General features: G+C 34.7%; 2 protein-coding genes across 2 annotated transcripts; both read left to right on the top strand.

Moving 5' to 3' along the window:
• The first annotated feature begins 2,370 nt into the window (after positions 1-2,370).
• On the top strand, positions 2,371-6,934 carry Tace (ADAM 17-like protease Tace). The gene is made up of 14 exons (XM_018542867.1): positions 2,371-2,513; positions 2,984-3,122; positions 3,215-3,315; positions 3,373-3,494; positions 3,712-3,862; positions 3,969-4,159; positions 4,272-4,466; positions 4,611-4,749; positions 4,858-5,012; positions 5,222-5,302; positions 5,445-5,653; positions 5,772-6,010; positions 6,376-6,491; positions 6,574-6,934. Exons 1-14 carry the CDS (start codon positions 2,456-2,458, stop codon positions 6,883-6,885), a joined length of 2,208 nt encoding a protein of 735 aa, XP_018398369.1. The 5' UTR covers positions 2,371-2,455; the 3' UTR covers positions 6,886-6,934.
• A 1,437-nt stretch (positions 6,935-8,371) lies between these two features.
• Positions 8,372-12,237, top strand: IleRS (Isoleucyl-tRNA synthetase). The gene has a single exon (XM_018542810.1). It carries the CDS (start codon positions 8,372-8,374, stop codon positions 12,137-12,139), a length of 3,768 nt encoding a protein of 1,255 aa, XP_018398312.1. The 3' UTR covers positions 12,140-12,237.
• Positions 12,238-12,521: the final 284 nt, after the last annotated feature.

Here is a 12,521-nt window from a genome sequence, read left to right on the forward strand (position 1 = left end):
GCCACTCGTATATAATTCATAAGAAAATCACAAATAATCTATAAATAAGATGTAAAATGACGACGTAACTTGCATTGTTTATTAATATATGACAATTTTTATTGTTCAGAATGAAAATTGGAATCTTTAAATAGCTTCAAATCTTTGAAAATAATCTTTAAACGTTTAAGATTTATCAACATTTATGCATTAATGCAATGTATAATTGTTAGAATTAACAAAAACTTCTTAAATAGAGCGTCTGTGCTGCGGCACAGAATCCCGCTCGCTAAAAATGCCGTATATCCCAAATAGATGGGATATATATGACAACTAATTAAAATTAAAATTAAAATTATTATTGCATCCATGAGTTCTATATGGACATTAGAATGCAATAAAGAAATAAGAACTTACAAACTGTATCACTGCTTCATTTGAAATTTTCAACATTGAATCAAATTCTTTAATGTTATTTATTTTGTAACAAGTAATTCAACAATCAAATTATCGTCATTATCCAACGGATTTAATGCACGGGTTTTTATACTATTTTCCAGTTTAATTGGTCGTTGTTTTATGTCTTTAATATCTAAATTCCATGTTGCTTGTATAATCGTAACAGTTGCTCAAATTTAATTAAGGGGACGTTATTTCAGATTATTAGAGTTGCGTTTCAAGACCGACGATAGTTCGGCGCGCAATTTGGGGGGACTTTTCAAATAGAGTTGCGTTTCGAGGCCGACGATTGTTCGGCGCACAAGTTGGGGGAGAGGGAATACATATATATATTACTTTAGATAAATATTGCGAAGAATATTACTACGTCGATTCGCCATCAGAGGTCTATCGATATTCGCAAATTCTCGCAAGTGCTGAGATACGCGCATATCTCTTTATATATAGATTCTCGATTGAATAACTCTTGCAGGCGTATAAGGTAGGCTTCCACTACAATGCCTTACTGATGAGTCCAGTAGTGGAGGCCGGGACGAAACGCCAAAAATTACGTGATATCACAATACCAATAAAGTGGATTTTGCAAACCAACGAATATCACGCTAGACTTTCCCTCTCTACCTGTGTTTGAGCTATGTAGCGGCATACATGCTTGTTATGTTACATAGTTCCTCATCATAACCATAGTGAACCAATTAATTCCGGGTGTGGAGATTGGTGCTTATAGTTGGAAGTTTAGAATACAGGTAAATGTTTTAATCTTCTTCATTCCAAAAAATAATTATAATTTTTGAATTATAAAAGTTATTTATATTGATAAATATTTGTAATCATTATTTGTATAATTCTTTTGTTATGATATAATGGTAACATTGGTATATTACTAAAACTAATTGAACACACAATAACGAGAGCAGTCAATTTTAACAATAAACTTTTACTTAGCAGCAACTACAGCTTAATTCATTCAGTCGGTTTTAATAATTTACCAAAATTACCACACACATTATGATAACAAGAATTATACATATAATAACTACGAATATATATATGTATTTGCGAATATAAATAATTTTTACAATTTTTAAATTATAATTATTTTTTTTTGTCTATTATTTTTTAGCATTGAAGACGACCAAAACGATGGTTGAAACATTTACGTAAATTTATATTTGTTGTATATATGACATTAAAATAAATTATTATTTTCACATTTACAATATCGTTGGATTATCAAAAGGTTATTATTTCATAATTTTTTTTTATAAAGAAAACAAATTCTATATATAGTCTCTTCTACATAGAGCGTCTTGATCTTATAGATAATAAATCTTTTCCAATGATTATGAAAAAGAAATTTCTTCAGGTTTCGGAAGGAGTAGTGCATAGACCGCTTATAAAAGGTAGTATTCATGGACGAGTAAATGACTGTGCATATTCTATTATTTTGGATATGAGAAAGACTACGACAATGGATGAGTCGCTCAGGTGGTAGAGATTTATCAGAGGTATCCTATATATCAAATTAAAGAAAATTGTTGCTTGTCATAATCCAATCATAAAATGCGTCTATATATATTTAATGCATGTACGAGCATACTTGTATGTTTATATTTTTTTATGTGTCGAAACTTGTAGAAACATCAACTTGCTTACTCGCTGTATTTCAGAGATTGAGAATTTCGAACGAGCGCCATTCGTGTGCGCTGGCTCGACTATCGAAGATCGAAATTATGATTGACGTAACATAACCTATGTTACGTTTTGTTTGTCATTCATTGTCATCATGACGAATGTAAATAAAGAAACGATACTTAAGTAATCTGCCATAAAATTTTGCGCTTCTCCTTCACGTTACGCTATAAACTGCAAATCGTGTCCAAAAGGCTCATAAGATAGTGACACATCGTGGATTATTGTTGATGATGGAAGTGTAAGATTGTAAACATTATAAAAAACAAAGGAAAGTTGTGCTTCTCGTCTACTAGCATTGTATTGTTAATGCATTCCACTCACAATGGAAAAACGAAACATTTTTTTTATCTACTGCACTTTGCTTACTCTTCAAAGTATTTGTAAGTTAGATGTATATTAATTTATACTGCCACTTTTTTAACTAGCACACCACAAGCTGATTTGCGATTAACACAAAGAATTAAAATCCCTCATTTAAATTTGAAGAAAAAATTGATATGCATCTAAATATCTTCTCTGTAAATATTTTCTTTATCTCCATTGAAAAAAGATATTTCGAGAATGAAGTTTAAATAGTTCAAACTAAACAGTACTTCAGTTTCTCTTCAAAATATCTTAATTTTCCTTTCTTTTGTGTGAATATATTGAGACTTATAAAATCTTTTAAACTTTAATTTAACAAGATATTTAACATTTACTTATTTATCATTAAAAAATTAATGATTTGTTTCAACATCTTACCGAAATAATTTTATGAAAAATTATGAAAATTGCATTTGTTTTTATCGCAAATTGTTTTGTGTAATTATATTAGTTGTCCTTTTATCTAATATTATTAAAATATTAATAGGTGGACTTCGTAGGAGCTTAAAATATTATGAAACAATTCATAGTACTCACTTTCAACATAGAATTCTAAAACGAGGCATTCACCATAGCTATCATCCATACAACAAAATAAGTGAATTAGAATTTTATTCATATGGGCGGTAAGATTTTTAATTATTTCATTATTTGACATATTATAAGAGATGTGTTCTCCATTTTATTAATGTTCTTTTAATATCTTTTTGAACTACAGTCATTTCCGATTAATTTTAACACCTAGAAGAGAAGTTATACATTCCAACTTTAAGGCATATGAGGTCAATGCTGATGGAAAGGAGAAAACTGTACATTTAGGTATGACATAATTTGACAAAGCAGCAAATAAGCATAATTCATAGTGTTATTTCATAGATCATGATAATTTTTACCACGGACGAGTATTTGGAGAAATTGAGTCTCATGCTCAGATGCACATTGATGACGGTATCATGACAGGTAGTATAACAATCTCGGATGAAACCTTCCATATTGAAGTAAGTACATCTGCCTGACCAAATGGTAGCTTATGATATGATTCAAGTTATTCGAGTAAACAATGAGAAATAATGAATTAAAGCTGAAGAAATTAATTTAAAAAATATTGAAACAATTACATTTTAGACAATTATAAATTATTTAATTTTTGAGCTATTATTCTTGATTATCTGGACAGTTTGCTATCCGTAACTAAGAAGAGAATTTGTGTTATAGCCATCCTGGAGGCATCTATCTCATTTAGATAATCAAACAATGATTATTTATAAATCTTCTGATGTCAAACTCAGTTGGGAGCATTACCAAGATGGAGAAGGTCATACACATGGAACTCCAAAGACTTGTGGTTATGTTAAAGAAGATATAAGTATGTGATTCTTTATAAATATGAATATTAATTTATTTTTTATAAAATAACATTTTATCCTTTCTATATTATTTCCAACATTATAATATTACTTTTTTTGCTACAGATTATACTTTAAATGATATTTCTGAGGAGGATGATACAGAGACAGATAATAGCAGTAGTAGAGTGAAAAGGCAAACGGAGACTTACGAATATACACCGACAAAAACAAGGTGCCCATTACTATTAGTCGCTGATTATCGCTTTTACCAAGAAATGGGTGCTAGCAGTACAAAAACTACAATTAATTATCTGGTAAACATACACATTTATAACATATTTATTTATATAATAAAAAAATAATAAATTATTTATAAAAAGAAAATATATATTATATTACTTATTAATATTAACTTATTCCACACAGATAAGCTTGATTGATAGAGTACATAAGATTTACAATGACACTTTATGGCAAGAACATCAAGAGGAGGACGGTTTCAAAGGAATGGGTTTTGTTATTAAGAAGATCGTCGTTCATAGTGAGCCAACGCGAGTGAGAGGTGGTGAAACACATTACAATATGGTGCGCGAGAAATGGGACGTCCGTACATTGCTCGAGGTTATTACAATTTTAAGAATAGCGCCTTTAAAATTAACTGCTTTAATTATCAATATTTTTTAAATATTATTAATTTCTTATTAATTAACGTCGTTAAGTCCTGAAAGTAATTGTCACTTGTTATGACATTTTGCCTTAATACAGGTATTTAGTCGAGAATATAGCCATAAAGATTTCTGCTTGGCTCACTTATTTACTGATCTTAAATTCGAAGGTGGTATTCTCGGATTAGCCTATGTAGGGTCTCCTCGTAGAAATTCGGTGGGTGGTATCTGCACACCAGGTACATTAAAAGCATATTTACTATTACTCTATCTATTATTATATCAAATACGTAGTGATATTTATGGGTTACTGCATGTCACAAGTGAGTAAAATTGATATTTTGCAGAATATTTCAAAAACGGATATACATTATATTTAAATTCGGGACTAAGCTCTAGCAGAAATCATTATGGACAGAGAGTGATTACAAGAGAAGCCGATTTAGTTACAGCACACGAATTCGGTCATAATTGGGGTTCCGAGCATGATCCAGATATCTCAGTGAGTTATTATTCAAATATCTCTCTATATTGTAAGTTATTTCTGAGACTTGTTGAAACTAACATTAAATAATTCATGTAATAAATATAAGAATTCAAATAGTAAAAGTGCCCTTTTCTCTACAAGTTTATATTTGATTTAAACAGGAGTTTTTGTTATTCAAAATTATTATATGTTATAATTTAATTTTAATATTTTTCTGTGTATAGGAGTGCAGTCCAAGTGCAAGTCAAGGTGGATCTTACTTAATGTATACCTATAGTGTTAGTGGCTATGATGTAAATAACAAGGTAGAGTATATACTTTGTTCGCATTGCCATTTCTATCACAAATCATTATTTTAATTATTTTTTAAATAAGGAATTAATATTTTATCTTACATGTTTTTATTTAAATTTATTTTTTGCATTTTTATGTTTTTTTTTCTCCTAGAGATTTTCTCCGTGCAGCTTGCGATCCATAAGGAAGGTCCTGCAAGCCAAATCTGGACGCTGTTTCTCAGAGCCAGAAGAATCATTCTGTGGTAATTTGAGAGTCGAGGGCGATGAGGAATGCGACGCAGGTCTCTTAGGGACGGAAGATAATGACGCGTGTTGCGACAAAAATTGTAAGCTTCGAAGTAATCAAGGAGCAGTTTGCAGGTAAGCTACCTAGAATTATACATTCGTATTTTTTTCTTCTAATTTTGACAATTAAACTTTTTATGCTATTTATATTCAACAGTATTTAATGGCACTTTTTTTTTATTTCTTCCAACAGTGACAAAAATTCACCTTGCTGCCAGGGTTGCGCATACATGCCTGCGGGCGTAAAATGCCGTGATGCGCAATATGCTACTTGCGAACAGGAATCACGCTGCACCGGAGCGTCTAGCGAGTGCCCGAGATCTCCGCCCATGAAAGACGGCACTGGTTGTCTCGAACGTGGTCAATGCCGTCTAGGCAAATGTGTACCATATTGCGAGACTCAAAATTTACAAAGCTGCATGTGCGATACTAGTATGTACTTTATTTTAAGTACTGGGTACCTACCAGTATAAGTTGAAAAATTTCGTTATGTTAATTTATATCATTTTTTTTATATCAGTAAAAGATAAAAGTTTTATTTTAGAATATTTCTACAAATTTATTGTTGATTTACGAAAATGTTTATGCAATCAATGAAACCAACTGCTATTTTTCAAATTTTTGACCTTTTATACTTTATTTTAGTTTAAAAATTGAAGATTTGTTTATTATTCTATAAAGATCTCTATGATTATTGAGAAAAAGTCTAAAGATTAACTGTTTTTAAATTTGATTATACATTATACAATTAATTTTATACTGAAAGATATAATTATTAACATTATCGTTATTGATAGTTGCTGACGCGTGTAAAAGATGCTGTAGAATGAATTTGAACGAGACGTGCTTCCCGATAGATCAGCAAGACATTTTACCCGATGGGACGCCATGCATTCAAGGTTTTTGCAACAAAGTAAGATATACTATAATAATCAATTTGATAAAAGCAATTTCTATTGTCTAATATTGTATATTACATGCATATACCTTTTTAGGGTGTTTGTGAGAAGACAATTCAGGACGTAGTGGAACGATTCTGGGATATAATTGAGGATATAAACATCAACAAAGTTATGCGCTTTCTGAAAGATAATATTGTGGGCGCTGTGATAATCATTACTGCCGTTATATGGATACCAGCGAGTTGCGTTATCAGTTACATCGACTATAGACGCGTGAAGGAGAGCGAAAAAAAGTGGCAGTGGAAACATACGGACGAGCTCATTCATCCGGACGAGCCGAGACAAGTGATTTATGTTGGCGGTCAGCGCCAACAAAGGGTACAGCATGTCATGCATCAATCATGAATTTGTGTTATGTATTTCGATATCTAGTCATACTTGTATCAGGTGATATATATTTATGATATATATCTGTTTGAAATAACAAAATAATTTGTTATTTCATTGTTATTAAATAACAAAAGATGGTGTAAATATCTTTATTTTCTATATTATACATATGTAGCCTCAACAATCATTTCTGTAAGATTTTGAACGTATTTTATTGCTGAACGAATGTATTAACATTCCTGTAGTCCAAAGAAATCAATAGTTCATACTTAGGAATTAGATATATGAAGTTTTTTTTATTACGTATGTCAAATATTAGTTCCACCAAAGTAGATTAACTTTAATCTTGATTCAACTTATTCATTATGTTTTTCTAATTTTTAGAACTAGAAGTTCTAAAACTAATATTTTAACCAAAGAGAACTAGAACTCTAAGAATTAGAAAAAAAAATGAAAAGTAAGTTGAACTAAGAGTAAAATTAATTTGCATTGATTGAAATAGATATATGTCTGTCTCTCTTTTTAAAATACTACTTGTCTTTCTAAGGTTGGCATTTGTTACTTAATTATTAGGATATAACTGCCATGTGTATTATATTAATATATAATATTACAGTATTTAAATCAGTGAAGACCAAGAATGTAAAAAGCTTTGCTTTATAATTCCAAATATTGTACAACTACTTTAATAATATTTTAATATTTAATGTATAATTGTAAATATATGACAAAACAGATATAAATCATGTTAATACAACATCCTTCTTGGTTAATCATCTTGCACAAGAATATACTATTTTCTTTACATTATGTTTAAGACGTTATGATAAACTGATAACACGGTACTAATTTCATAATTTATTAGTTTTATAGATATGTATGTATGTATGCGTGTGTGCGTGCGTGCGTGCGTGCGTGCGTGTATAATATAAAATTTAATAATATTCGATTTTTATTAAAAATTGTGATTGTTACCATCTCCAATAGAGATTATTAATATATAACTGCAGAGAAAAAAACTTCCGTGCGCTGGAGATTTCTATACAGAGGCAAATATGTATTAAATAGATTTTTATATTAATAGCAAACAAATTACATCATTGGTACCTGTGTTAAAGAAATCATACGTATCGTTTTCGCGTGCTTTTTAACTTTTTTTTTAAAATTTCATTCAATGTAGCTAAACCGCGCTAAATGTCCGAAAATGAGCGTTCAAATTATGACCGAACTTTGTGAAATTTGATGAAAACAAATATACAGGTATACAGTGCCAACACAATCACAATAACTAGATACTGGAATTAATAAATTCCCCACGCAAGTAAAAAACTGGAGATTTTTATCGTCGGCTGGTGAAGTAGATCTGTTCGTCTTGCTTACACTTTGCGTACACTTTTACACTTAAAATGAGATATATGTATATTCGCTCGTACTAACCTAGCCACGAGGCCCACGAGGGTCGAGGATTCCTCCAGCCGGTGGTACGGAACGTGTGTCAAAGATGATTGTCAAACGTTATGCTTTCGACGGGACGTTACGTTCTCAAAAGTTGAATATTCCGGAGACTATCAACTTCGCGGAGGAGGAGGAGAAGACGTTGAAATTATGGGAGTCGGTTGATGTATTTCGTACATGCATGCATATGTCTGCTATATGTAACCGGCCAAAGTATTCATTTTACGACGGACCACCTTTTGCCACCGGCCTCCCGCATTATGGCCACATCCTTGCCGGCACCATAAAGGACATCGTGACGAGGTACGCATATCAAAGCGGCTATCATGTAGAGCGTCGATTTGGATGGGACTGCCATGGTCTTCCTGTGGAGAATGAGATTGACAAGAAGCTGGGTATCAAGGGGCCTGATGATGTCGCCAAGATGGGCATCAAGGCTTACAACCAGGAGTGCCGTAAAATCGTAATGAAATATTCCACGGAATGGCAGCAAATTGTCGGCCGGATGGGACGGTGGATCGACTTCAAGAATGACTACAAGACCATGTATCCATGGTATATGGAGTCCATCTGGTGGGTGTTCAAGCAGCTATACCTTAAGGGTCTCATCTACGAAGGTATCAAGGTAATGCCTTATTCTACTGCCTGTAACACGCCATTGTCCAACTTTGAGGCAGGTCAGAATTACAAGGATGTAGTAGATCCATCGATCGTTGTAGCGTTTTCCCTGCTGGATGAGCCAGGAGTGTCTCTACTGGCCTGGACCACCACTCCTTGGACGTTACCTAGTAATTTAGCACTATGCGTCAATCCTACTTTTGAATATGTAAAGGTAAAAAATGAGAGAACTGGTGACATTTATATCATATTGGAAGCTCAATTGCAAATCCTTAAGGGTCCTTATACCATAATAGACCGGATGAAGGGCACAGACCTGAAAGGAAAGGCATATGAACCACTGTTCCCATATTTTTTGCATTATAAAGAGAAAGGTGCTTTCAGAGTCCTGAATGACGCTTACGTCACAGCGGAAACCGGAACCGGCATCGTCCATCAAGCCCCGTACTTCGGAGAGGATGATTTTCGATGTTGCATGGAAGCCGGCATCATACGTAAGGACCAAGAGATTGTATGTCCCGTGGATAGTTGCGGCTGCTTCACAGAGCCGGTTCATGATTTCCTCGGCAAGTACGTCAAGCTCGCAGACAAAGATATAATAAAGTATTTGCAACTTAAGAAGAGGCTGATTATCAACAGTACAATGAAACACAGCTATCCGTTCTGCTGGAGAACGGACACGCCGCTTATTTACAAAGCTGTGCCCTCTTGGTTCCTCAAGGTGGAGGAAATCAAGGATAAGTTACTAGTGACAAATAGCGAGACTTACTGGGTGCCGGATTTCGTGAAGGAGAAACGATTCGGCAATTGGCTGCGTGATGCGCGCGACTGGGCCATCAGCAGGAATCGTTACTGGGGTAATCCTATACCGCTTTGGATCTCCGAGGACAGGGAAGAGATCGTGTGCGTGGGCAGCATGGAGGAGCTGGAGAGATTGACGGGCGCAAAAGTCAAGGACATCCATCGCGAGAACATTGATCATCTGACAATACCGTCGAAACGCGCGGGACAGCCGCCGTTGCGTCGTGTACCTGAGGTTTTCGACTGCTGGTTCGAATCCGGTTCTATGCCGTACGCGCAGGTTCACTTTCCATTCAATCAAGATCCCAAGAAATTTGACGAGATCTTTCCGGCAGACTTCGTCGCCGAAGGTATCGATCAGACGCGTGGCTGGTTCTACACACTTTTAGTGATATCCACCGCACTGTTTGGCAAGGCGCCGTATAAGAACCTCGTGGCCAATGGTCTAGTACTCGCATCCGACGGCCAAAAGATGTCAAAACGTAAGAAAAATTATCCCGACCCCATGGAAGTGGTCAACAAATACGGAGCAGACGCTCTGCGTCTTTATCTGATCAATTCGCCAGTCGTGAGAGCCGAGAATCTTAAGTTCAAGGAGGAGGGTGTCCGAGACATCATCAAGGACATCTTCTTGCCGTGGTACAACGCGTTCCGTTTTCTAATGCAGAACATCGACCAGTATCAAGATTTGGGGATCAGGTTTGTAATCGCCGAAAGTCAAGAATCCTGTTCCAACAATATAATGGATAAATGGATTATGTCCATCACGCAATCGTTGTTGATCTTCGTGAAGAAAGAGATGGAGGAGTATAGACTGTATACAGTGGTGCCCTATCTAATAAAGTACATAGACAATCTCACAAATTGGTACGTAAGAATGAATAGGAAACGCATCAAAGGTGAAGACGGTATGGAAGATTGTGATAATGCATTAACGACTCTATTTCTAGCAATTTATACGATGGTGCAAACCTATGCACCATTCACACCATTCTTGACGGAATTCATGTTTCAGCGATTATACCAATGGGTTGTCATCTCGTCGAATGATGAGTCTAAGAATCTCGGTTATCACAATACGGATTATCACTATATTAAGAAAAACCATCCTGCTGAGGAATTCAAGTATCAGCCGAGTAATTGGTCTGAGCCTATTGATGAAACAGAGGACATGAAGCAAGTTCCTAACGCGAACATTTCAGATGAATATAGCAAGGATTATAGTGTTTTTGATGGCAGTGTACATTACAAACTGATATCACATCCGCGACATCATCTGATTAACAAAGACATAGAGAAGGCTGTGTCGCACATGCAGTCAGTCATTCAATTGGGTCGCATTGTACGCGACAGGAAGATCATTCCCACGAAATATCCTTTGCCGGAAATCGTGGTAATCCATCGAGATGACAAAGTATTAAGGGACATTGTTTCGTTAAAGTCATATATACTCGAAGAGCTCAACATCAAGAAGTTAACTGTTACTACTGACAAGGAGAAGTATGGCGTGACCTTGAGAGCAGAACCAGATCATAAGACACTCGGTGCTCGTTTGAAAGGCGAATTCAAACAGATAATTCAAGCCATTAAAGAGTTATCCGACGAACAGCTGCAGAAGTTTGTCTCCACGAAGGAAATTGTTGTGCAGGGTCACAAGCTCGAGGAACAGGACCTACGCCTGATGTTCAGCTTCACCGGTCCGGCCGCCGAGCAACTGTCGAAGCAGTACGAGGCTCACAGTGAAGGAAGCATACTGATCCTTCTGGACATTACTGCCGACGAGGCGATGCACAACGAGGGAATAGCACGTGAAGTGATCAATCGAGTGCAGAAGCTGCGGAAGAAAGCACGGCTTGTGCCCTCCGATGAAGCCGTCGCGTATTACGAGATCAAAGACATGAACGGTAACTTGGCGAAGGTCATCGTCAGTCACAAGGATTTCATCGAGAACGTGACCAAGACACCACTGAAAGATATGACAGAGTTACCTCGCAATATTGATGTCATTATTGAAGAGATGCAGAAAATCAAGGACATTGATATGAGGCTCATGTTGGTCAGAACATCGACCAGTCTAACGTCAACACAGGAAGACAGTACAATGTCATTGGAATCGCAATCCTCTGTGAGCTACGTTAACGTAAAACTTTTAAACTTGCAACCACGATACGGCGCGTCTTCGAAGAATAAGATTTACTTATATAATTCACAACATGGTCCTCTCACATACAAACGTTTGAAACAGGAAATCGATTTGGTATTTGGTATGTATGGTTGTACATATGATATTTATCTCAATGCTAAGAAAATTACCAAAACGGATGATACGCCAGTGGAGGAAGACATGTTCAATAAACAATTGTTAGAAGTAATGAGACCAAAAAAATATATATAAAAAGTTATCTCCCTGAATTTTTCAATGTACGATTAAAAGAAAACAAAGACTAGTTTACCAGCATTATAACGTTTTGTAATTTTATTTTACAACTTTTTGAAAAGATGCGTCTTATCTATTTATAGAATCAAATGGAAGATGTGTAGTTAATTTTATTTTCTTTTGACAATGAAAGTATTTACTACGAAGCAGTTAGGAAGCGATATAATTTTATGATATATATAAACTATTGATACGAGTCATAGCGTTTGATTACGTAATTTAAAAAATAAATGTATTTTTGATGAAAGTTTCTGTTATTAACGATTTTGTATACATTAAGGAATAAAAAGAATTAATTATATTTTTTATCTCAATTTTTTCCCGTTTTTGTTATCATATA

Source organism: Cyphomyrmex costatus, unplaced genomic scaffold (assembly GCF_001594065.2).
Source record: "Cyphomyrmex costatus isolate MS0001 unplaced genomic scaffold, Ccosl1.0 scaffold35, whole genome shotgun sequence".
Classification (NCBI taxonomy): Eukaryota; Metazoa; Arthropoda; class Insecta; order Hymenoptera; family Formicidae; genus Cyphomyrmex; species Cyphomyrmex costatus.